At 41.8% G+C, this 22,260-nt stretch overlaps 1 protein-coding gene across 1 annotated transcript in view; it reads right to left on the reverse strand.

The window, feature by feature from the left end:
* Nucleotides 1-354: 354 nt before the first annotated feature.
* The window catches only part of FAM81A (family with sequence similarity 81 member A), a 121,005-nt gene continuing 99,099 nt past the window's right edge, over nt 355-22,260 (reverse strand). Inside the window, exons 6-8 of the mRNA XM_033919803.1 lie at nt 20,351-20,457; nt 3,629-3,764; nt 355-585 (exon numbers count right to left, since the gene is read on the reverse strand). Coding sequence (XP_033775694.1) covers nt 355-585; nt 3,629-3,764; nt 20,351-20,457 — 474 coding nt within the window. The remainder of the gene's footprint in view (nt 586-3,628; nt 3,765-20,350; nt 20,458-22,260) is intronic.

Below are 22,260 nucleotides of genomic sequence, written 5' to 3' on the forward strand. Positions count from 1 at the left end.
CACCTAAAACACAGTATTTTAAACAAAAATGCAGGAAGAGGAAATAAGATTTATGCAGATAAAAATAAGAGTGGTCAGGAACATTTTAAGGGAAACATCTAAAGTTATGCTGAAAGTAGCAAAATTCACCTTCTCTCCAAATATGCATTTAAATCAAATGCAGAAATACAATGTATAACTTTATACAGTCAAGTTAGCCATATAAAGTTATGAATACATATTTGTCAGATTTACTTTTTCCATATAGAATTACATAGGCAGCATCCTGCTCAATACTGTTCTTGATTTTAATGCATTTCGAAGCAAAACATTCACCTTTACTTTCTATTGAAGCAGGTTCTGTTTTCTTGGTATTCATAAGCTTAAAAGTCTTGACAATTTCAACCTACCAGAATTAAGCTCCGCCTTAATTTCCTTTAATTCTTCATTCATTAGCAGTTCAATCTTGGTAGTACGAGAATTTAATTTATCCATAACACGTCTCATTCGGAGGGATTCCATATTCGTTTTTTGTATGTCTTCTATTTTACCAAGTCGTACTGACATCTGGTGGAATTTTTCTGCTACAGCCCTTTCATTGATTTTCTAAGTTTAGTGGAAATAATTGATTATTTTCTTAGTAATTGTTCATTCTATTCTGAGAATAAGAATCAGGAAGTGAAATTTCTTTCAATTTCATATTTCACACCAAATCTTTTGGTCTGTTCAGGAATTTTAAGCATTACACTTGGGGTATACTGATCACGTCTGAAAATTGAAATGCAGAACCAACTGCTATTTTTTCCCCAGCAAGTTTTCAGTACTATCAATTAACTACTTTATGTAGCCCAGCCCAGTCTGGATGATGCCTTAAATTATTTTAGGTGGCAGAAAGCAGATCAGACTCAGGGAATGCTTTCTTCAAAACTTTATTCTCTGTGGCGTGCTTTTACAAAGCTGCACTGCACACTAAATGCCAAGCCGCACATAGGAACACAATGGGCAGCTTGGCATTTAGCATGCACTGCAACTTTGTAAAAGGTCATGTGCGATAGGTAAAAATACAACAAAACAAGTCCAACAGCAACTATATTTCACCCAATGTAAGGGCTGCATCAGGGGCTCAGATAGCACCAAGTAATGCATAAAAGTCATCTCACCAGCTTGGCTACAACTTTCCCCAAAAGATGGTAACCTCATATAGCATGCCAGTGTTAATTTTGACACATTTTCAATAGTAAATATGTTCAGTACTTTCCTGGAGAAAATGAAGGAAATCAGTGCTTATCAATCTCTTTGTGGCCGTGACTCCATGACTGTGGAGCTGCAGCTAACCAGATGGTGTCGCTGAATATTCTTAGACTGCCTTGGCATTGTTTGAATAGTTCTATGGTGGTGCACAGTTATCCAGTTAGAAGCAATAGCCAGACTGCAAACCAGACAAGTATCTGGATAAAGTTAGGAGAACACTTTTTCTACCTTAACCAGACAGCAGTTCGAAGTGTAATGTAGTTCGAATATATATCACTGTTCTATCCAGATACTAGCTGCAATCCGTATACCAGTGCTCAATATCCAAATTTTATGTAACTGCCAGAACCAGAGCTTTTAAAAATGCTGACCACAGCAGCTGAATATCAGACTGTATATTTTCCAAGTTAATTTGACTTAATCAATAGCATAAAGTGTCAACAGAAACACATTAAATGCTCTCCTAGCTTAGTCAAAAAAGACTAGTTTTTCATTTACCTCTCACTAGTTTGAAATAATTGGAAGATCAAATAATGCAAAAGAAAATAATTGACAAATAGACTGAGTAAATATTAAGGGACCTATTGCTAAGATGCGGCCAAATGGCACATTACCATGCCATTTTACTGCAGGAAAATTACTGTGGTATCCAAGTACTCCAGTTTAGTAAATACTGGGATAATTTTTATAACATTACTGTGACTGAAAGCATTAATTATTTCTGACCACAGCAATGTGAGATGGCAAATTCCTATCCAAGGCCTGCTAGTCTCTAAGCTGGCCTAGTTTTAAAAAAACCTTCTCTCTTTTGATGTACGTTCTCTGTCCCTATCTGCACAAGCCTCAAACACTTATGATTTTAAAGTGTTCGAGGCATGTATAGATGATGCTAGAGCTTTGCAGGGACAGGGACATAACTCGCAGGCTTGAGATGGGGATGAAGATAGATCCCATGGGGATGGGGACAAATTTGTCACTTTGTCATTCTCTATGTACTTAGATAGTTGTTAGAGGCATGCTATTCCTCCCTGGTTCCCCATTCCATGATTAAAAGTATAGAAAATTTCTCTTCCTCCCAAGAAGTGCCCTGGCAGCACTATGTTTCAAGATGGTATCTCTCTTGCTCCCACTAGAGCCCTAGATGTCCCAGTAGGTGTAGGGGAAGCATCAAGGAAATTACTGGGGTGTGCCTTTTCTTTTTGGAAGAGGGGCAGTATGCAAGGAGGGTCATTTTTTACACTTTTAATCATCAGGTGGAGTTAGGGAGCATGTCTCGTATCATTCTTCCAAACACAGAAAAACAGCGGCAACCCAGGAGGGGGAACAGAATACGCAAGTCCACTGTAGTTGCTACAAATTATTTGTAGTACCCAGTGGTACCAAGGAAATTACAATAACCTTATGATTTGATTGCGATCTCCTTATCACTATTCCACCATTCTACCAGTGATCTTTATACAATGGATGGAGAGCTTTTATTTATTTTTAAACTTGGTCATGTCCTTAAAATCTTCTGTGACAGCCTCAATTTGTATGTTAGCATCCCGATGCTCTTGGGAAAAGACATTTGTACCTCTTAAGGTGTAGTTAACTTTCCTGCAATAGCAGTTTACAGATCTTAGCAAAAGCTTGTTCTTTTTGCATGAGTTTGACATGCAACATAGCTCATTATTTTTGAGCTCTGCAAATATTGTGGCACAAAGCTTCTGATTAACATGGATAGGATAAAGGTACATTATGTTGATACAGCAAAGTTTTCCTTTTCAGTGGCAGGTCCAGTTATGTGGTATGCTATGCTTAGGAATTTATGTTTATGTGGCAATGTTTTGAAGTGTAGGAAATTATTAAAAACTTATTTTTTTGGTCCAGGTATTCTTTTGAACAGAAGATCTATGAACTTAGAGAGTTGTCTGCACTATTATTATAGCATATGGGTGATGTAAATGATGTCTTATTAGTTTTAATGTTATTTATTAAAAAAATTTATATACTGCTTACATTTTGTTTAAAGTGATTATGAATGTTTTATTGTAAGCTGCCTAGGTTTTTAGGCAGATAAAAAATATTTCAAATGAAAATAAATAAAATATACCACTTTTTCTCTGTGGTTTACATAATCAAAATGGTTTACATATTTTAGGCATGTACTTATTTTGTACCTGGGGCAATGAAGTGTTAAGTGACTTGCCCAGAGTCACAAGGAGCGGCAGTAGGAATGGAACTCACAACCTCAGGGTGTTCTAACCACTCTTCTACTACATATTACTTGTTTGCTTTATTACATATTAGTACATAGGCCCCTAAATATTTTCCAAATTTATCTAAGTGCAAAAGATCCCTTTAGATAATTTTTTTGTAGATACACCAAAACCACGTATTCTTTAATAGAGAAACCTACACAGTTTTCCTTAATGGACAATGACAGTTCCTCAATTTTTTGTGACAGTTCCTTTTCAATGCGCTCTTGTTCCTGTTCTAACCAGTTCCGGGTAGATAAGATTTGACTCCTTAGGTTTTCTGTCATGCATTTGAAGCTAAAAATGAATGAATTAATACAAAAATAAGGATCTCTGGATTTTATATTATTTATTAAAGCAAAAGAGATTTTAATCAAATCACAGCATCTCATCCTTATACAATAAATCAAGTTAGCTAACTTGCAGGTTAAGGATTGAAGGCTAAGGACTCAATTCTTTGATACTCAAAAATATGCGCCATAATAATACACACAATAAGCACTATTCTATAAACGGTGCTCCAAGAATAGCAAATAATACCAGGATCCACAGTTTTGGGTATAAGAATTTACACCAACTGAACTAAATCCACGCTCATAAATTAGGTGCAGATCCCCTGAAATCTAGAATACTGTGCACAAATCCTAGAACTGCCCCTGAACCCGCAATACCCCCCTCCCATGGCTACACCCCTTTTTAGATCAACACAGAAAATTTACACATACACCTTTACAGAATAGATGTATGCGTAAAATCCAATTATTGCCAATAACTGATTGTTCGCACCCAATTATTAGCGCTAAGTGGCTTGTTAACAAATTTAATTATGCATTTTTGAGTGCTATATATATATATCTAATATAATAAAATGGTAGACGCGCATGCGCACTAAAAAAAACGTGTTCCCTGAGATGTCCCGAAAATACGAGTGCGCATGCGCGCCTACAACGTCACCACAGCCTGCTCTCCGTCTCCACCTCGCGCCGCTGCAGGCCCCACACTCGCAACTCACACATCCGCTGCAGCTTAGCAACTCCGACCACAACCTTCCACCCTCAACCGCCTATGCCGGCTCAGGCTGGCGCATTGAGGAGTCGGAATGCAGACCCGGAAGAGCGAAGGAAGCCTCACACTGAGCAACTGAATTTACACTGTGCAACGAGCCTCTGCCACGGTCCCGGGTTCCTCTCAGCCTACCCTTCTCGCGGTCTGGCCGGCTACCTTAGTCCTTTGCCGCCGCCGCCACCCCCTTCCCTTCCCTACCCGCGGTCGACAAAACTCTTGCCTCCAGCAGCCGACGCAGCACTGTAAACACGCTGCTTCGCGGCCTCTACTGCCTTCATTTGCTCTTCCGTTTCTCTGATGACGTCATCAGGGACATGGAAGAGCAAATCGGGGCAGTAGAGGCCGCGAAGCAACGTGTTTACAGTGCTGCAGCGGCTACTGGAGGCAAGAGGTTTGTCAACCGCGGGAAAGGAAGGGGGTGGCGGCGGTGGCAAGGGACTAGGGGAGCTGGCCAGACCGCGAGAAGAGAAAATCGCGTGGGCCACGAAGAGACAGGGAGGAACCGGGAAGGAAGAGGGAAAGGGGCCTGCTTTGGGGTAAGGGTGTGCTTGGAGGCACACAGCTTTGCTTGGGGGGGGGGAGACAGAAGGGGGGCCACGGAGAGACAGGGAGGAACTGGAGCTGGAGAGGGAAAGGGGCCTGCTTTGGGGAAGGGCTGTGCTTGGAGGCAGACAGCTTTGCTTGGGGGGGAGACAGAAGGGGGGGCCACGGAGACACAGTCAGGGAGGAACTGGAGGGCCAGAGGGAAAGGGGTCTGCTTTGGGGGAGGGGTGTGCTGGGAGGTAGATAGCTTTGCTTGGGGGGGAGAAAAAATGGGGGCCACGGAGAGACAGTCAGAGAGGAATTGGAGGGGTAGAGGGAAAGGGGTCTGCTTTGGGGGGGAGGGGTGTGCTGGGAGGCAGACAGCTTTGCTTGGGAGGGGAGACAGAAGGGGGACCACGGAGACACTGTCAGGGAGGAATTGGCAGGATAGAGGGAAAGGGAGCTGCATCGGGGGGGAGGGGTGTGCTGGGAGGCAGATCATTTTGCTTAGGGGGGGAAGACAGAAGGGGGGCTACGGAGAGACAGGGAGGAACTGGAGGGGGGAGAGGGAAAGGGGGCTGCTTTCTAGCACCCGTTAATGTAACGGGCTTAAAGACTAGTATATATATATATATATATATCTCCGGTCTGTCCCTGTATGGCAATGCTTATGTTCTTAAATACATTTTAGCTTAGCATAGAACATGTGCATTTTTGAGTGCTATATATATAGCACTCAAAAATACACATGTAAATTTGGGCATGTGCCCAAATTGTGTGCACAATTAAATTTGTTAACAAGCCATTTAGCGCTAATAATATATATATATATATATATATGTATATATATATATATATAAATAATTAGGGGGTATATGTTCTCCTTCATGGGCGATATCCTCTGGTAGAGCCTGGTGTGGTATGAAAATATCTAGCTCTTGAGATTTACAGAGCTTTCAAGTACAATCACTTGTGCATGTGCAAGGCTTCCCACACTGGTATCACAGTTCTATGCTAAGCTAAAATGTATTTAAGAACATAAGCATTGCCATACAGGGACAGACCGGAGATCTATCAAGCCTAGTATCCTGTTTTCAACAATGGCCAAGCTAGGTCACCAGTACTGGCAAGATCTCAAAAGAGTAAAATAGCTTTAATTGAAAACATTTTTATCCCACCAATCACTAATGGCTCTTAGAAGTCACACTAGAGAACACAGGAAATATGAGGGTAAATCCAAAAGTAAAGGCAAAATACACTTAACAGCTTTAATAGAGGTAACTGTGAGCAAGTGAACAGGTTACTTTTCCACATAGTCCCCATGCATGACGACACATTTGTTGTATTGTTCAACCAGCTTCTGCATTCCTGCAGAGAAGATTTTCAGCTGCTTCCAAAGCCAGGTGAGCACCGCTTCCTTTACTTCATCATCAGAGGCGAATCTGTGACCTCGCAGCATCTTCTTAAGTAGATCGAAAATGTGATCATCACTAGGCGCCAGATCTGAGCTATAAAGAGGATGTGGAAGACATTCTAACCCAAGCTGTTGCACTCTCTCTTCTGTCACGCTGCTGTATGAGGACATACATTGTTATGGTGCAGCAAGACTGTTTTGGGCAACATTCCTTTTATTTTGCTGTGAATTGCAGGTTTAAGTTCATTTCACAGCAATTCACAGTAATTGTCACTGTTCGCTGTTTGCCCTTACACTTGAAAATGCTCCTTCATATCCCAAAAGAAGGTTAACATGATTTTGATGGAGAACTAACGTTTGAATTTCTTCTTCACTGGAGAAAACGGATGTCTCCACCCATGCTTTGTCTTTTTCTCTCCAGGTCGTAGTGATACACCCATGTCTTGTCGCTGGTTACAATTTTCTCCAGAATACTCAGATCTTCATACCGTCTCAGGAACTGGGTCACAACCTCCACATGCTGTTGTTTGTGCAGATCAGTAAGCTGTTTGGGAACCCATCATGCACAGACTTTCCTGCATCCCAAGTCATCATGCATTATGGGAAATGCAGATCCATACCTGGTATCCAAATCTGCAGCCAATTGAGACACCGTTATCTTCTCTAATCAAGGCATCCACCCTGTCAATGTAATCTTGTGTGCACATTGTTGACCATACATCCCATTTTGAATGGGAACATCCCATTTTTAGATTGCCTGTCCCGTTGACACACAGCTTCAGGACGCCGAAATGTCCCGTTTTCAGAAAGAGCGCCCCAAAGCTGTGCGTGGGGACAACGGGACAGGCAATCTAAAGGCAACGCTTCTCCCTGCTTCGCTAATGTAGCAACAGATCAGGTGCATGCAGCAGTGACTGCACAAGTCTTCCCCCCTCCCCCCACCGACATCAATTCTGACATCGGAGAGGAAGTTCCAGGCCAGCCAGGCAACGATTTGCTGGCCTGGAACTTCCTCTCTGATGTCAGAATTAACATCGGGGGTTGGGGGTGGGGGTAAGGCTTGTACAATTCTGGAGGTCGCATTATCAAAAAGATGTGCGGAGAGTTGAGTCGGTTCAGCAAATGGCCACCAAGATGGTCTCAGGTCTCAAGGATTTCCCATACGAGGAACGACTGGGTAAGTTGCAGTTGTACTCACTTGAGGAACGCTGAGAGAGGGGAGACATGATCGAGACATTAAAATATGTCACAGGCCATGTCGAGGTGGAAGAGGATCTCTTTTTCCTTAAAGGACCCACGGCAACAAGAGGGCATCCATTGAAAATCAGGGGTGGGAAATTTAATGGCGACACCAGAAAATATTTCTTCACCGAAAGGGTGGTTGATCGCTGGAATAATCTTCCACAAGTAGTTGAGGCCAGCAGCGTGCTAGATTTTAAGAAAAGATGGGATTGGCATGTGGGATCTCTTCATGGAGGTAGTTAGGGGGTGGGCCATTAGTGTGGGCAGACTAGATGAGCCGTGGCCCTTTTCTGCCGTCATGTTCTATGTTTCTATGCACGCATCTGGCCTGTTGCTGCGTCGGCGGTAGCTTGGAGAAATTGGCATCGGTGGTTTGGGGGGGTTTGTAGGGAGAGAGAATGAAAGAAAAGGGAAACAAGGGGGCAGGGAAACAAGGGGGCAGGGAGACAGCAATAATGGTTTTCTGTTCAGCTTCATGCTGCAGCTTTATGGAACGGAGGAAAACATGATGGCCAGAAAAATAAGCAGCTCTGTAGTGAGCAAGTGTTTGAGGTGGACAGAGGAGGGTGCATGTAAGGAGTGTCAGGAAAGAAAGAAAGGGGGGCAGGGAGAAAGAAAGAAAGAAAGAGAAAGAAATGAAGGGACTGTTTCATGGAGCAGCTGGTCACGGAACCAACACGGGGAGATACCACTCTTGACCTAATCCTCAATGGGCTAGGGGGACCTGCAAAGGAGGTGGCGGTGCTAGGACCCCTAGGAAACAGCGATCCCAACATGATCCAGTGCAAGCTGGAAATTGGATCATCAAAGGTGAAAAGAACCACAGTGACAGCACTCAACTTCAAAAAAGGGAATTATGATGGCATGAGGAAAATGGTGGGAAAGAAACTCGACGGCAACGCAAGGAAAATGGAGTCTGTAGAAAAAGCATGGTCCCTACTCATGGGCATGATGCAAGAGGCACAGAACCTGTACATCCCCAGATTCAGGAAGGGGTGCAAAAAAAATCAAACAAAAAAACCAGCGTGGATAACAACTGCAGTGAAAAAGGCGATAAGTGACAAGAAAGCATCGTTCAAAAAATGGAAAAAGGACCATACAAAGGACAACCAAAAGGAGCACAAAGCACACCAAAAGGAGTGTCACCGTGTGGTGAGGAAAGCTAAAAGAGAATATGAGGAGAGACTGGCGGGGGAAGCAACAAACTTCAAATCGTTCTTCAGATATGTGAAGGGGAAGCAACCGGCAAGGGAGGAAGTGGGGCCATTGGATGATGGAGACAAAAAGGGAGTGGTAAAGGAGGAAAAAGAGATAGCTGACAGGTTAAATAAGTTCTTCACGTCAGTCTTCATGAGGGAGGACACATCCAATATTCCGGAACCGGAGGACATCGTAAATGGGGATCAGGATGAAAAGCTGGTCCAACTAGTGGTAAGTCAAGAGGATGTCCTCAGGCAGATAGACAGACTAAAGAGCGACAAATCGCCAGGTCCGGACGGCATTCACCCAAGGGTACTCAAGGAACTAAGGAACGAAATAGCAGAGCCACTTCGTCAAATATGTAACCTATCCTTGAAAACTGGAGAGATCCAGGAGGACTGGAAAATTGCAAATGTCAAGCCCATCTTCAAGAAGGGTTCAAGGGGGGACCCGGGAAACTACAGGCCGGTGAGCTTGACCTCGGTCCCTGGAAAGATGATGGAAGCACTGATTAAGGACAGCATCTGTGAACACATAGAAAACAATGGACAGCTAAAGTCGAGTCAACACGGCTTCTGCAAGGGTAGGTCATGCCTCACAAATTTATTGTACTTCTTTGAGGGGGTAAACAGCCAGGTGGATAAAGGGGAATCCATTGACATCATTTACCTTGACTTTCAAAAAGCCTTCGACAAGGTACCACACGAAAGACTGCTTAAAAAGCTGTGGAAACACGGGGTGCAAGGGGAGGTCCACCGATGGATCAAAAACTGGCTGGCAGGCAGGAAACAGAGGGTTGGAGTAAAGGGCCATTACTCAGACTGGCAATGGGTCACGAGCGGAGTTCCGCAGGGGTCAGTGCTGGGACCGCTCCTGTTCAATATATTTATTAATGACCTGGAGGCGGGAACAAATTGCGAAGTTATTAAATTTGCGGATGACACCAAACTCTACCGCAGGGTAGAAACCATGGAATACTGCGAAGATCTGCAAAGGGACCTAACGACACTAGAAGAATGGGTCAAAAAGTGGCAAATGAGCTTTAACGTAGGGAAATGCAAGGTCATGCATGTAGGGAAAAAGAACCCGATGTTCAGCTACAAAATGGGGGGGATCACTGCTAGGGGTAAGTAACCTTGAAAGAGACCTGGGAGTGATGGTAGACACAACTTTGAAGGCACAGTGCGCCACAGCCTCAAGAAAAGCCAACAGAATGTTGGGTATCATTAAAAAGGGTATCACGACCAGGACGAAGGAGGTCATCCTGCCGCTGTATCGTGCAATGGTGCGCCCGCATCTGGAATACTGTGTCCAGTACTGGTCGCCGTACCTCAAGAAGGACATGGCGGTACTTGAGGGAGTCCAGAGAAGAGCAACGAAACTGATAAGGGGTATGGAAAACCTCTCATATACTGACAGACTGAAAAAGCTGGGGCTGTTCTCCCTGGAAAAGCAGAGACTTAGAGGAGACATGATAGAAACTTTCAAGATCCTGAAGGGTATAGAAAAGGTAGACAGGGACAGATTTTTCAGATTATGGGGAACCACAAGTACAAGGGGACACTCGGAGAAATTAAAAGGGGACAGGTTTAGAACAAATGCCAGAAAGTTCTTTTTCACCCAGAGGGTGATGGATACATGGAACGCGCTTCCGGAGGCTGTGATAGTGTAGGGTCATGAAATAGTTAACTGTTGTTTAAAATATTGCTCTGGCCTACATAGCTGAAAACAGTGTATAATCTATTGACTGCATCTGCCTAAAATGTATGTCCCTACCTTACCACATTGTAAGCTGAATAGATAAGAGTTTGAGCCATGATGTACCCTGCCCTTCTGTACATTTAACTGTTAGAGTTAGATAGGTGTCCTGCTAGTGACCTGCTAGTGTGAGCTTAGAACCAATGAGTGTTAAGAAAAGTAACACGTGAAAAGCTTTTTCTAGAATTCAGTTTTATAGCCAGAAAAATGAATAAATATCTCTGTAACTTCCTGGTTTCGGCACTTCTGAGCCAACTTGGAGCTCAGGGGTCCAGCATGCATGCTGTGAATAAAACTTGTACTTCTTCACGCCTCTGACTTTGTGTGTCCAAGTGACCTTTCATTTGGCGCCCGAACAGGGACTTGAAGGTCTCTTGACCACTGGTTACTCGATTGGTCACTTGTTTCTGGTCCTACGGCTGATATGTCTGCTTAGCCGGCTGCCTTCCTTTTGGGGGGTTTGCAGACCTCAGGACGTTGGACCGCTTCAACTGACTTATCTAGTCTCAGTTTAAAGTACAAGAATCTGTATCTGTATCTGTATCTGTACCTGGAGTGGCCACTATCTGGTAAGTGGGGATTGATCATCCCTATCCTGTCTCTCGTCTCCTGCCTAGTAAGCCACGTGATCTGTCGCTGAAAAGTTGTGGGAAAGGGATTCTAGGAACTGTTATTTTCTGGTTGAGTAACTGAACTGAAATCTGTTGTGTTTTGTGTGTTTGAGAGTGTCTGAGACGTCCTTGAGGACGAAGCGAGTGTGGACCTGTTAGTACTGCGTTTCCCTAGTCCAGAGATGGGCGGGGCCAGGAATTCAGGGAAGTGTTTTTGTCCTCCATTGCACAATGGGGGGATGTCTGTCTACCTGTGGGGATCCCTTGATATGTTAGCTAATTTTAAAAAAGGAATTTGTCTTTGATTATACTTAACAAATCAACCCTTATTTGTCTGTGCCAGTTAGAATGGCCGATATTTGGTGTGGGCTGGCCCCCTCTGGCTCCCTGGAAGAGGACATAACTCGTCAGGTTTTTATGCATTCGTTTGCTGTCAGTTCCTCTTCCAGTCAGCCAATTTTTGCATTCCAATGGGAAAACCCTTCCACTGGACAAACCTCCTAAGTAACCTGGACCCGTCTACCCCAGGGCTTTAAAATTAGCCCCTCTCTATTCAGCACTGTCCTTGCTTCAGACCTTGCCAAATTCTTCCCTTCATCTGATTCCCAAGTCCTGCAGTATCCCGGGTTTTTTTTATGAGTTCTGTCTGTCCAAATGTATTAGTGAAGTTTAAACTGTCAGTTGTTCACAGCATGAGAGAGTACTTTTCCTTTTGTGCTGATAAGTGCCATGAAGTGTTTAGCACTTCAAATGCGGTTTCTCCTGAAACAGATAAGTAGTTTTAGATTTAAAGTTTTTGGCTATGTTATAAAATGTTTATCTATATTTAGAAATGTATGTAAATGAAAAATATGATTTCTGGAACTTATATTCCATGCTAAAAAGAAGTTCTTTGTCCAAATTTAGTAGTTATTTGTCTAAATTTAAAAGTTCTGAAAAGGACTACATCTGTAATTTGATCTCTTTGATCTTTAAGCAACTCTCTCTCCTTTGTGAAATTCTGTAGGAAGGGGGAGTAAGTCTCTACTGAGACCCATGTTGATTGTAAAAAAATAAAAATAAAAATGAACAATGTTTAAACTTGTGAGTACAGTAAAACTTTGGTTTGGGAGCACAATTTGTTCCAGAAGTATGCTTGTATTCCAGGGCACTAGTGTACAAAAATATACATACTTGTATTGCAAGCCCTTGCTCGTTTGGAACAGTCACTGCATTCCTGCAGGGTCATATAGAGAGGAACCATTGGCTCAGTTGTGAAAATGTGATGCTTCTATACTGTATGTACGTGTATTGCAAGACGTTGCTGGTATAGCAAGTTAAAATTTAATCATTGCTTGTCTTATAGAACACTTGCAAACCAAGTTATTTGCAATCCAAAGTTTTACTGTATATTCCAATCTTTGTTTTGTATTTCTGTATATAAAAAATGTAAGTTTAGGTATAACAATGTAATTTTTAGGAATGCTTTTGTATTGAAGTAAATATTTTTGCCAGTCAGCTGATAGTGAAGGGACTGCTGCTTTAGAGAGTGCTTGTGTCAGACTACCCTGCTTAGTGGGTGGATCCAGAACTGCATTTAGCTTAATTTTATAAGTCAGCTCTTTGGGGTAGGAACCTGATATAGAATAGGGATTGAGAACAATTCTTATGTGTTAGTACACATCTTAAGTTCAATTATTTTGTACCTTCTCTAATCTTTTGTAAACCACATAGCTCTTCACGGTATTGCGGTATATAAACTGTTATTATTATTATTTATCTGAGTCTTTCAGATAGTGGGTCTGCCTTTTAAATTTTCCTGTGGCCATATTTACATTGATTTCAAGTATGCCTTCCTCGTGTCACCTACCTTGGCTTTCAAATCTCCAAGGGTACCAGGTCCCTTCCTACACCGAGGTCTAGGCTGTCTGTAGTCTCCCTGTCCCTGATAACTGCAAGGCTCTGAGCACCTTTCTCAGTATTGCAGGATACTGTCCCATCTGGATCCCTGATTTCTCTACTATTGCTCGTCCTCTGTATGATTCCACCAAAGGCGCTGACTCAGCCCCTTTTGTCTGGACCCAACTTCAGGAGCGTCTTTTCGCTGCCTCCAAAAACTTCTGACTCAGGCCCCTGCCTTCTGGCCCTTCTGCCCAAGAAGCTGAGCTTTATGCCCTCACTTTTGCCCTGCGCCACTCTGCCTCTCAGTCTTGCAATATATATACTGACTCCAAATATGCTTTCCTTAACTTGCATTCCCATAGGGCCATCTGGAAACATCGAGGTTTCATTATAGCCTCCGGCCGCCTGATCCACGTACAACTACCCTCACGTGTTTCTGTTATGCTCTGCCATGCTTACAGACGCGTGACGGACCTTGTCTCTCGTGGCAATGCCCTTGCCGACCGCACAGCCCGAGCTGCCAGTCTCTGCCCCCTCTTTTGGCTCCTCTGTATACAATCATTCCTTTTCTGGATTCCCTTACACCCCAGTACGCTTCTCAGGAACAGACTTGGGCATGCATTATTTTGGGCCAGTCTGTCCTGAAAGGGGGGTGGATACAAAATGCGCCAATTCAAGTGCCAATCCAGACCCACACACTGATACTTCAAACGCAAGCACAGCGGGTACCCTCATATTCATTCCTCAACACCTGGCCCTCATGATTGTCAAAAGATGCCATGATCTGGCACACTCTGGAGAACCCGCTATGAAAATTGACTCTCAAGAGACATTTCTTTATCAATCACCTTGATCAGCTAGTCCGGAATATGGTCCGACAGTGTGTTGTCGGTTCTAGAATAAAATTCCCAATCAGATGACTGCCACCTCTTGGATACCAACCTATTGGAACATATCCGATGCAGGTTCTGTCTGTAGATTTTACCCACATGCCCATTTCCCGTTCCCTCAGTCACTTCCTAGTCTTCACAGACACCCTGACTAGATGGGTCAAAGCCTTCCTTACTTGCACTGAACGCGCCAGAGACGTAACCAAACACCTCCTGAATAATTCCGTGCTTTGGTCTCCCTGTTTTTATAGGCAGTGACAATGGCCCTGCTTTCATTGCCGATGTTGTCCAACAAATTGCTCAGGCCCTCCAAATTGAATAGAAATTATATGCTGCTTACCATCCTGAGAGCTCTGGTCAGGTCGAAAGAATAAACAGAACTCTTAAGACCCTTCTCACAAAATGAATTGAAGAAACTAATCTGTCCTGACCTGTCCTGCTGCCTTCTGTTCTTTTTCAGATTAGATGCATCCCATCTAAGCCCCTTTTGAGCTCATGTTCGGCCGGCAACCACCCATTGTGAACCCAGATCCTGGTTCCTTTGCTACTCTGGGATCAGATATCCTCCAGAGTCAGGTCCAGTCTTTAGCTAAAGCCCTTTAAGAGTTCCACAAATGGGTCCTGGAAAGGGCCCCACTATCGATAGCTACACAAGTCCATGGGTATGTCCCTGTAAATACAGTATGGCTAAAACTTGGAAGTCAGACCCTCTGAAACTTAGGTGGATAGGTCCTTTTACTGTAATAATTTCTTCTCTTACAGTTGTCAAGGTGTCCGGACATGAAACATGGTTCCACTACAACACGGATCTTCAGCTGAAGCTTTCTAAGACCTCAAAAGTTCTGAATATTTACCACTGTACTTAGCAGGTGTTCTGAATATAATTCTTTATAAGTGTTTGAGTTTAATTGACTGCCTGTGGTTCACACTGCCTTTAGCAAGTGTCTTGAGTATAACTGTTTGAAGTTTTCTAAGTTGTGTCTGAAAGAAAAATGAGTTTCCTATGTTAGTATATATATATATATATATATATATATATATGATATTTGTGTTGCCCTCACTTATGTTTCTTTCTTCTGTATTTTGTACTTAACAAGTGCAGCCCCTTTGCCTGATGTTTGTTTACATGAAGGAGTTAAGTACAGAAAGTGTCAAACGTTTGAGGGTATTTTCTGTTTCCAACCAACTGGTGATGAAGTTTAAAAGTGGGCGGAAATCTGCATTGATGATGTTGAGGGTCCACTTATCAACTAGACTCTTATTGTAGACCCCACTTGCCCGGTGTCTTTGTATTGTGATACATGTGTGCTATTTGATGTTTCTCAAGGTCATGGTACTACCCCTAATACAGTTTTGTGTGGCACCCTAGATTAACTGTGTTATTATAACCTGATGCCTTTAAGAACTGCCCCTATGAGGAAACCTTCACTAATGGTGGAGCCTGTCCTTTATGAGAAAGAATACCCCGTCTGCCTCCCTTACTATAGGTCCTAGCTCTGGCCCCTTGTGTACTACAGGCTACTGTAATCCCATGGTTTTCACTATCACTGACCCATATAACTGGAATGCCAATGTCCAAGTCCAGAAGGCCAGAGACTGCATGGCATTGTATATTGATGGTAAAAGGTGAGACCCAGGTACTGATGTATATGTCCGAATTGTATCCCACTCATGTGCTCCTGTCTATCACTCTGTGGTGTTTCCCAGTTTTATGAAATTATGAAAGTAGATACTAATATCCTATAATCACTAGAAATCTGTTTATATAGTTTGCTGAAACTATAGGTCAGACTCTTAATGTTAGCAATTATTTTGTATGAGGAGGGACTGGTATGGGAGAACAGTGGTTATGGGAGGCAATGCAGCTGGACATGTTAAACCTGACTTCACAGACCCTCACTTTTACGTCAGGTCCACGACCTTCACGATGGGCCTTGTGAACCTCCATTGTTGCTTCCCACTGTCTTCAGCCCTTCAGACACTGCTTAATGGAACTTCCTATGAATTATGGTCAGCTCCTGATAGTTGATATTGGCTCTGTGATCCGTTTGCCTACTCTTGGTTGCCTGCTTAATGGACTGGTACATGTGTGCTTTGCATGATTCGTCCCAGCTTCTTCCCGATGGTGAACACCTGGGAGCCCCTGTATTCAACACCAGAGGTCGCCAAAAGCGGTCTACTTCCACCAATTCCCTTAAAATAGGTGAATGGGGTGATGACTGGCCTGCAGAACGAATCATTGCTGCTTATGGACCTGCCACGTGGACCGAGGATGACACCTGGGGCTATCGGACCCCAATCTATATGCTGAACTGCATTATTTGTCTATAAGCTGTACTTGAACTGATAACCAATGAGACCTCCCGAGCTTTGAGTACCATTGGCAGAGCGAATGCTAAAATGCGCACTGCTATTTATCAGAATCGTCTAGCTTTGGACTATTTACTAGCTGCTGTGCCTGTGATAAATTCAACCTCTCCAACTGCTGCCTTGAACTTGAGTAAAGTGATTGAGAACGATGTGGATCGTATCACCAAACTGGCTCATGTTCCTGACCAGACCTGGCGTGACCTTACTGCAGACTGGATCTCTGGTACCTTCAGTTCCTGGTTGCCCTCTGGTTCAGCATTGAAGATCATCTTGCTGGTTGCTGCCCTGTCTTCTCTGCTCCTTTGCTGCCTGCCCTGTATGGTCCCCATAGCCATAAAGCTGCTCCACTGAACTATGGACTCTGTTGTCAAACGTTCCACTGCTGCATTGGCCCTCTCCCAGTATCGTCCCTTACCCACTGGGGACCCCGACTTTCCTGACCCCTAACTTTATTTTGTCAGGCTTGGCTCCTTAGGTACGCCAGCCTGAAAGGGGGGAATGTAGGGTCATGAAATAGTTAACTGTTGTTTAAAATATTGCTCTGGCCTACATAGCTGAAAACAGTGTATAATCTATTGACTGCATCTGCCTAAAATGTATGTCCCTACCTTACCACATTGTAAGCTGAATAGATAAGAGTTTGAGCCATGATGTACCCTGCCCTTCTGTACATTTAACTGTTAGAGTTAGATAGGTGTCCTGCTAGTGACCTGCTAGTGTGAGCTTAGAACCAATGAGTGTTAAGAAAAGTAACACGTGAAAAGCTTTTTCTAGAATTCAGTTTTATAGCCAGAAAAATGAATAAATATCTCTGTAACTTCCTGGTTTCGGCACTTCTGAGCCAACTTGGAGCTCAGGGGTCCAGCATGCATGCTGTGAATAAAACTTGTACTTCTTCACGCCTCTGACTTTGTGTGTCCAAGTGACCTTTCAATAGGCCGCAGCACGTTACAAGGCTTCAAAGAAGGTTTGGATAGATTCCTAGAGGATAAAGGAATTGAGGGGTACAGATAGGAGTGGAGGTAGGTTATAGAGATAGTCTGGGACCACTGCTCAGGCAATGGGCCTGATGGGCCGCCGCGGGTGCGGACCGCTGGGCAAGATGGACCTCTGGTCTGCCTCAGCGGAGGCAACTTCTTATGTTCTTATGAAAGAAAGGATACACAGTCAGAAGGAAATGCAACCAAAGACTCAAGAAAACACCAGACAACAAAGGTAGGAAAAATGATTTTATTTTCAATTTAGTGATCAAAATGTGTCAGTTTTGAGAATTTATATCTGCTGTCTATATTTTGCACTATATTTAACGGGATCCAGGGGGAGGGTCTGGGGGTGGGGGGTGAATGTCCTGTCCCGTTTTGAGGGAAAAAAATGGACACATTAGTTATACCTTTTCTTCCCACTTTAAATCTTTTTACCCACTCATAAAGCTTTCGTTGATTCATGGTGATATGTCCATTCTGAGTCAATATCCGATAGTGAATTTCCACAAGTTTCATTCTCTCTGCCCAAAGAAAGCACACTACAACACGTTGTTCTTCAGTTGTGCAATCTTGCAATGGAGCGCCCATGTTTCTGACCTTGTGGCTGCCACACAACTAAAGGCGCTGCACTATGAGTGGACGAACTATCCACTTGTGGTGGTGGAGAGGGAACAGTGGGACAGATGAAGAACGAAAGTACGTGTAAACCTCCTATCTTTTCTATTTAAACTACAGTACTTTATTTTGAGGAATGTTTAATGTTATTTAATGTTTTTATAGACAATGTATGAGTACATATGTTGCATTTCACTAGCTCTGTTCCAGTTATTGTGTAATTTAACAATTGCCTTTAATTTTTGATTCACTTTCGTAGGGAATGCAATGTATACAAGTCTTGGACAAAAGTTTGCAACTGCTATCATTTTCATTATTTATTTATTTATTTATATGCTTTTACAAATTGTTAAACAACAATTTAGTAGAAATAAACAATTGAAAAGGAAACAAAACAAGCAAATTATAAAATAATTCCACATTAATGACTAAGTTCAAAGTCCACAACCTAAAGAGAGACGATCCTTCACCTCCAAGGGAAGTTGGTTTTCAGGAAAAGTTCAATCACATTACAGAGTACAGTTGGATTTAATCAAGTATCATGGAGGGATCTGAAGTTTTCCCAACTGCTATACCCTCAAGGAAAAAATTCAACTGATCAGGGTCATAAAATACATATCTAGTATTCTGATAGGTACGCAGCATTTACAAGGAAAACGTAACTGAAAAATTGCTCCCATACTCAAAGTTAACTGACAATAAGCCAGGAATTTCTTCTGTCTGGCTTGAGTCCATTTCGATACATCAGGAAATATTGAAATTTTAGAACCATGAAATTCTGGATTATAGAATAGAAGAAGAATTGCTTCCTTATCCTGGAGAAAAACGAAGGTTACCAATAAGGTTGATCTGGTAATTATTTCTTCTTGTTGAGATGTTTCCAACATAGCAGTGAGATCTAAATCTCCTGTTATGGTTCCTTTACCTTTATCTTCTTTAGGAATATTCAATAATATAATTTTTGTACAGTGGCATATTATTTTCAGGAAATTTTAGTACTAATTTTAAGAAGGAATGAAATAAGTCTCTTGCTGTTTGAAATTTGGAAATAGGAAAATTTAAAAGTCTAAGGTTCAAACTCCTATTTGCATTTTCCAAATTTTCCATTTTTCTAGTAAGTAAACATTTTTCCTTCAATTGTAAGTTGATTGAAGGCTTCACTTCTACCATTGATTTTGCTAAATTGTCTATTCTGTTGGACTGTTTTTGAAATTTCTCTTCAAAAGTCTTAAATTGTATATTAGTGTTCTGAACTGAGGTAACAAAATGAGCATACCTTGTGCAATGATTCCAAACCACTCCAAATGGCCTCCATGTCTATCACTTCAGGTCTTATTAAAGGAGTAAGAAAAGTTGTACCAGGAACTACTCCAATGGGTTCCACCTTCTCCTTCCCTGCTTCAACGCAGGTTTCAATTCCTCCATCCTCTAATGTCGGCTGTAAAGAAATTGGCAAGTTATGTATCTCGCCCAGGGTCAGGGGTGAAATCTGCATCGCCGCCGGAAATATCAGCTCCGGTGCCTCCTGCACTGCTGACGGCGTCCCCGACATCCTCCCAGGGCGCGGAGGAACTCCAGGTCCCAATGGGCTGAGCGACACCTCACCATCCAGGACCGAGGTCTGCCCCCCTCGGTCTGCGGATAAGCCCGTTCCAACTGGGACGGCATATGAAGTTATAGCTGTCTGACGCGATGGCGAAGTGACAGAGGAGGCTGGAAGAACGCCCCTCTGTCTACCCCTGCGCTTAGGCATAGGAAAATGTTAGTAGGGAAATAATTGCCGATAGCGTGCAGGAGCCACTCGCAGACGCGACTCACTATGTCCATTTTCATTATTTATGACTAATATTTAACATACACATGAAACAAGTCAGATTTTAAAGCTAGAAATTGTCTACATCAGTGGTCTCAAACTCAAACCCTTTGCAGGGACACATTTTGGGATCTGTTGGTACTTGGAGGACCTCAGAAAAAAATAGTTAATGTCTTATTAAAGAAAAGACAATTTTGCATGAGGTAAAACTCTTTATAGTTTATAAATCTTTCCTTTTGGCTAAGTCTTAATAATAATATTATCGCTTATAGCTAAAGAGACATATGATCAAGAAACTGTTTTATTTCACTTTTGTGATTATGATAAGCATACTGAGGGCCTCAAAATAGTACCTGGCGGGCCGCGAGTTTGAGACCACTGGTCTACATTGTATTTAGCATCTAAAGACATTGCAGACATTTTCTGATACATATCTGTATTTATAGTATAGGTTTCCAGGTCTCACCAAATCTTATTTCATTTGCCTGTGGTAGAATTTTCATTGCTTAAAGTACTCACTTCATGTCCAGAAGGTGGAGCTGCTCATTACCTTCTTTCTGCATGAGCTTCAGTTTTGTTTCCTGATCTATTGAAGTACTGTCCATTCTACTCAAAAGCTGTGAAATCTGGAAATAGAATTCTACACTTAATTCTTCTATGGTTCTTGAATTAATTCATACTTCATATGTGCAAGAATTAAACAAACAAAAAAAATCCCAACAGGATAAAGTCCTGCAAAACTTGATAGATCATAAACATTCATTTATTCAAGTTAAACATGCTTTCAATTACTTTAATATATGTGAATTACATATTCAGCTATGCCCTTTATAATAAAGGGCCAAAACATGTGTATGAATCTGGATGTGTGGTGTTTCTTTCCTTTAAATTTTTTGGGAGTTCCTCTCTTTTTCATGATTATTTGTTTTATTATGTAAACCACTTAGATTCTTGATTGGTACAGGCAGTATAACAAATCAATAAATAATAATAATTTGGTTTTCAATCATTTAAAACCCACCAATCCAGGAAACAGTTCCTTCACTTAGTGGTCAGAGTTAAAAAAAAAAAGTACTTGTAATGAAACAAGCATTTGCAGGAAACAAAACCCTTTTATATAGGGAAAAAAAAGACATGAAGTCCAGGCATTACAGGAGGTACAAAATGCTATAGCAAGTTTGATTACTGGTTACCTGTATCCAGTAGGATTTTATTTAAGATTTTTATTTAATTCACCAGGTAAGCTACAGGGAAGCTCCCGAGAGACCCGTCAACCCACCCATGCATTATGGTCAGCTAATTTGTGGTATTTAGAAACTGTACATTTAAGGACAATATTTTGTGTTAATACAAGCACTATAGCATTTTCCATTGCAAGCTCAAAAATATGGAATGACTTATCTGGCTTTTTACACCTTGTTTACAACTTGGGTCAGTTTAAGAAATTATTGAAGGCCCTTTTTTTCTTTTTTGGCCTACCCACTGGTATAAGTTTTTTTATATCCAATGCATAAATAGACTTTGCTGCTTGTTTATGGTTTTATGTTTTGTTACATATTTGATTTTGATATGTGGAAATTGGTTATAAATATTTTTACTGTAATCTGCTTAGTATTTAGGCAGAATATAAATTTTTAAATAAAATAAATCTGTACACATATAGAATGTGCTTTCTTTATATACATCAGCCACTAGGGAATATCAGTTCATTATACTCATATTACAAATTCTTAGATTCAGCTCATTATTTTAAAGAAACATATCTACTGTAAGAAGTTACCAAAAATTTTGGCAATGAATTTAGAAAGGGCCAAAATGGGGAGAGTACTGAAAAATTTTAGTGAATGAAATGAAATGGGTTTTTTTCATTGGGTTTTGTCACACTTCATTTTCACACTCCCCATTTTGGCCAATATAGTGAGGGCTACGGCCCTTTCTAAATTCATTGCCAAATTTTTTTGGTATCTTGTTAAATCAGTTTTGGCAATTTTAGGTTTAGTTTTCAGACACTGTAAAAAGTAACATTTACACATATATAATGCATTCAAGTATAACAACAATTTCAGCAAGTCTTTATCTACATGCTGAGATCCACACTATATATTTATTTCGATAGGAGTGGTTTAGGCAGAACTTGAATCTACATGTGTATTCCCCACATTGGTATCGGGAAAAATTTCCACATTAAGTTTTACAACAGTTCAAAGAAAGGCATGTATAGGTTTTTAAAAACTGCTTCCCTCAAGCCAGGGATTAAAGGAGAATAATTGGCACTTACACATGTAGGTTTGTAACACTACCACTGCTTTGAATTCAAAGAGCCGAATGAGAAGTTTTGATATAGGAGTAAGTGTTAGATTTATATTGCACCTTGTTATTAAGACAACATTTTAAGGTTGGATTCTCATTGAAGTATACTTTACAGTATA

This window comes from Geotrypetes seraphini, chromosome 14 (genome assembly GCF_902459505.1).
Source record: "Geotrypetes seraphini chromosome 14, aGeoSer1.1, whole genome shotgun sequence".
NCBI lineage: Eukaryota > Metazoa > Chordata > Amphibia > Gymnophiona > Dermophiidae > Geotrypetes > Geotrypetes seraphini.